Source organism: Bos grunniens, chromosome 3 (assembly GCF_055505025.1).
Source record: "Bos grunniens cultivar Pamir isolate PY7600 chromosome 3, Bosgru_T2T1.0, whole genome shotgun sequence".
Taxonomy (NCBI): Eukaryota; Metazoa; Chordata; class Mammalia; order Artiodactyla; family Bovidae; genus Bos; species Bos grunniens.
In genome coordinates this window covers 110,738,069-110,741,249 of record NC_141167.1, presented here as the reverse complement: position 1 = coordinate 110,741,249, position 3,181 = coordinate 110,738,069, and the positions used below count along the sequence as shown (strand labels likewise).

General features: G+C 42.4%; 1 protein-coding gene across 1 annotated transcript; it reads right to left on the bottom strand.

Moving 5' to 3' along the window:
- Positions 1-348: 348 nt before the first annotated feature.
- On the bottom strand, positions 349-1,302 carry OR10Z1 (olfactory receptor family 10 subfamily Z member 1). Its single transcript, XM_086394109.1, has one exon. The coding sequence runs from the start codon at positions 1,300-1,302 to the stop codon at positions 349-351; it is 954 nt and encodes a 317-aa protein (XP_086250235.1).
- Positions 1,303-3,181: the final 1,879 nt, after the last annotated feature.

Below are 3,181 nucleotides of genomic sequence, written 5' to 3'. Positions count from 1 at the left end.
CCCCAGCTGCTTTGAACTTGGGTGCTTGAAACTCCCTTTATCTTGTTTAGCTCAGTTAGAAAATTCTTAATGGACTGAGTTTCAGGAACTACTGCTGACATATGGGAGGCTGGAAATGAAAATTTCAGACTCTCAGCTCAGTGTGAGTTAAGCACAGTAACCAGAGCAGGAAGCCCTGCCTCGGCATTTCCTCAGCAGCCCTGGGGAACCTGTAAGAGACAGGATGGGGCTCTCTCAGGAAATTGGGATAAGTAGGTTTGGCCTAAGACTCTGAACATCTGGCCCACTGGCCTCGGTTTCTGGTGTTTGTCCAGCCTACATAAAGGAGACTGTCCCATCAGGTAGCCTTCATCCTTTACCTAGTAATCCCCCTTGGAAAGCATTTCTCAGGGCTGTCTGCACAGCCCTATTTCTTAGGCTATAAATGATGGGATTGAGGAGAGGAGTTACCACAGTATAGGTGACAGCAATAAGCTGATCCCGCTCAAGAGAGTAACTGGCTTTGGGTCTCAAGTACATGAAGGAGGCACAGCCATAGTGAATAGTGACCACTGTGAGGTGTGAGGCACAGGTCGAGAAGGCCTTCTTCTGCCCCTTGGTGGAGGAGATCCTCAGGATCGTTGCCAGGATGTAGGTGTAGGAGACAGAGATGAGGGAGAAGGATACCAGGAGAACCAGCAGGCTGAGGATCAGGATTCCCAGCTCACTCAGGGCTGTATCTCCACAGGCCAGGCTCAGCACTGGCGGTGTGTCACAAAAAAAGTGCTGGATCTCATGGGAGCTGCAGAATGGGAGGTGGAAAATGGCCAGTGTCATTCCCAGACCAAAGAGGTACCCACTCAGAAATGAGGTGCCAACAAGCTGGGCACAGAGAGTAAGATTCATGCGGCTGGCATAGTGTAGTGGGGCACAGATGGCCACATATCTGTCAAAGCCCATGGCAGCCAGAAGGAAGCAGTTGCTACAGGCCCATGAAGCAGAGAAGAACATTTGGACAGCACAGCCCACAAAGGAGATGCCCTGCCCACCTCTGACAAGGCCAGAAAGCATTCTAGGGATGATGCCCAAAGTATAGCAGGTCTCAGAGAAAGCTAAGAAGGAAAGGAAGAGGTACATGGGGGTGTGCAGACAGCTGTCCAGCCTGATGACTACAATAATGAAGACATTGCTGGTCAAGGTGATAAGATACAGGGAGAGGAACAATGCAAAGAGCAAGAGTTGCAGTTCCCCAAAGCTAGAGAAGGCTAGGAAGATGAAGCCGCTCCAGAAGGTTGCATTGGTCTGCTCCATTCTGAATGACATCCTGATAGACTTGATTCTTTCCACTTTGCCAGTAGATGTCTAGTTTCTTCTAAAGCCAAGAGGAGGTGGATTCTGATTTTTTTGTACCTGTTGTAACTAAAAGGATTTAGACAGCAATAAATTTCAGAAACATACTTTATTAGACACACAGATTATGAATCCATTCTCACATACATAGATGTGCATATGTGAATACAAAGATACACAATATACACACACATATGTGACTATATATACTCATGCATTTATATACATGCATATCACATGCAAAGCACTCACACATAATTGTGCACATTTTACATGTTAAAAACTATACACTGCACATTTACCATTAATATCAAACACGCACACACATTGGAAATGAACACACATTTTAAATTAACATATATTCAGGCACCACATATATATGTAGATATGCACACCACACATATATTGATACCAACATTATACACACAATACCACATAATACACATGTGGACACATCATGTTGCCTGTTAGAACTTGAAGTTTGGTAGCTTGATGGACATTATTTTAGAGACTAAGTAGCAGAGGCAAGAGGGTGGAGTGACTTCCTTGAAGTCATAATAAGCCAAGACTAGAGAAAAAGTGCCTTGTGTTCTAATCAAACATTATTTCCCCAAACAATGATGACTCCTCTCAGTTACTGTGGGACACTCAGTCACATGATACAAAATTAGAAACAGTTTTGCTCAACAATAATCTCTTATAACACCCTTCCTGCAGGCCCTTGTTCATTTGAGTCTATGCAAAGCATTGAAGGAAAAATCAGGGCAAGTTGCACATCTTTCAGCCCAATGATCAGCTGTCAGGCTCCACTGTCTGTAAGAGATTAAACAAGGGAGGATTCCCTACTCACCTGAAGTGGCAGACAGTGAGGGCAACTCCTGCATTTAAGCAGCCATATACTAACCTGACCCCCAGTAGACCTGTTTGTAGGAGAAAGGACTTGAGATCCAGCTTAGAAACTCTTATTCTGAGCCAGAGTGATGTTCCCAAGTGATACCAGGGAACCTTCCAAACCCTTGTTCCCAGGAGTGAATCTGTTTCCATGAAAACAGCTTCTTTCTCTGAAGATTCTACAGTACCAGTGGGTGCTGTTTCAGCAAGCAATTTGTGCTTGTCATTAACTAGAAATATTCTTTTGGGAAAAGAAGAAAAAGGAAATGTGAACAAAGGGATACTAGGATTGCAATTCAAACAATAATTTATACATCTATTTTGTGTTAAACATGATATAACATGTTAAACATGATATAGGTTAAATCTATTTTAAAACTTAAAAGGAGTTAGAAAGAAACAGTAACAGTTGCATTTAATAGAAGAATAAAGTGACCATGATTGAATTTAAGTGACCAGCCCTATATCACAGACCTTAAAATTGATGCTTTTAAATTCACACTATAATAAGTATAGAAAGAAAACAGGTATTCTCTTTCCATTACTGTTGTCTTAAAAGTATTAGATGACCATTTCTGATGTTCCTTTAATTTTGAGGTCACATAAAAATTCTGAAAGAGATGGGAATACCAGACCACCTGATCTGCCTCTTGAGAAACCTATATGCAGTTCAGGAAGCAACAGTTAGAACTGGACATGGAACAACACACTGGTTCCAAATAGGGAAAGGAGTACATCAAAGCTGTATATTGTCACCCTGCTTATTTAACTTATATGCAGAGTACATCATGAGAAACGCTGGGCTGGAAGAAGCACAAGCTGGAATCAAGATTGCGGGGAGAAATATCAATAACCTCAGATATGCAGATGACACTACCCTTATGGCAGAAAGTGAAGAGGAACTAAAAAGCCTCTTGGTGAAAGTGAAAGAGGAGAGTGAAAAAGTTGGCTTAAAGCTCAA

Coding starts and splice junctions, on each gene's coding strand:
- OR10Z1 (XM_086394109.1), bottom strand. CDS start 1,302: ATGTCATTCAGAATGGAGCAGACCAATGCAACCTTCTGGAGCGGCTTC.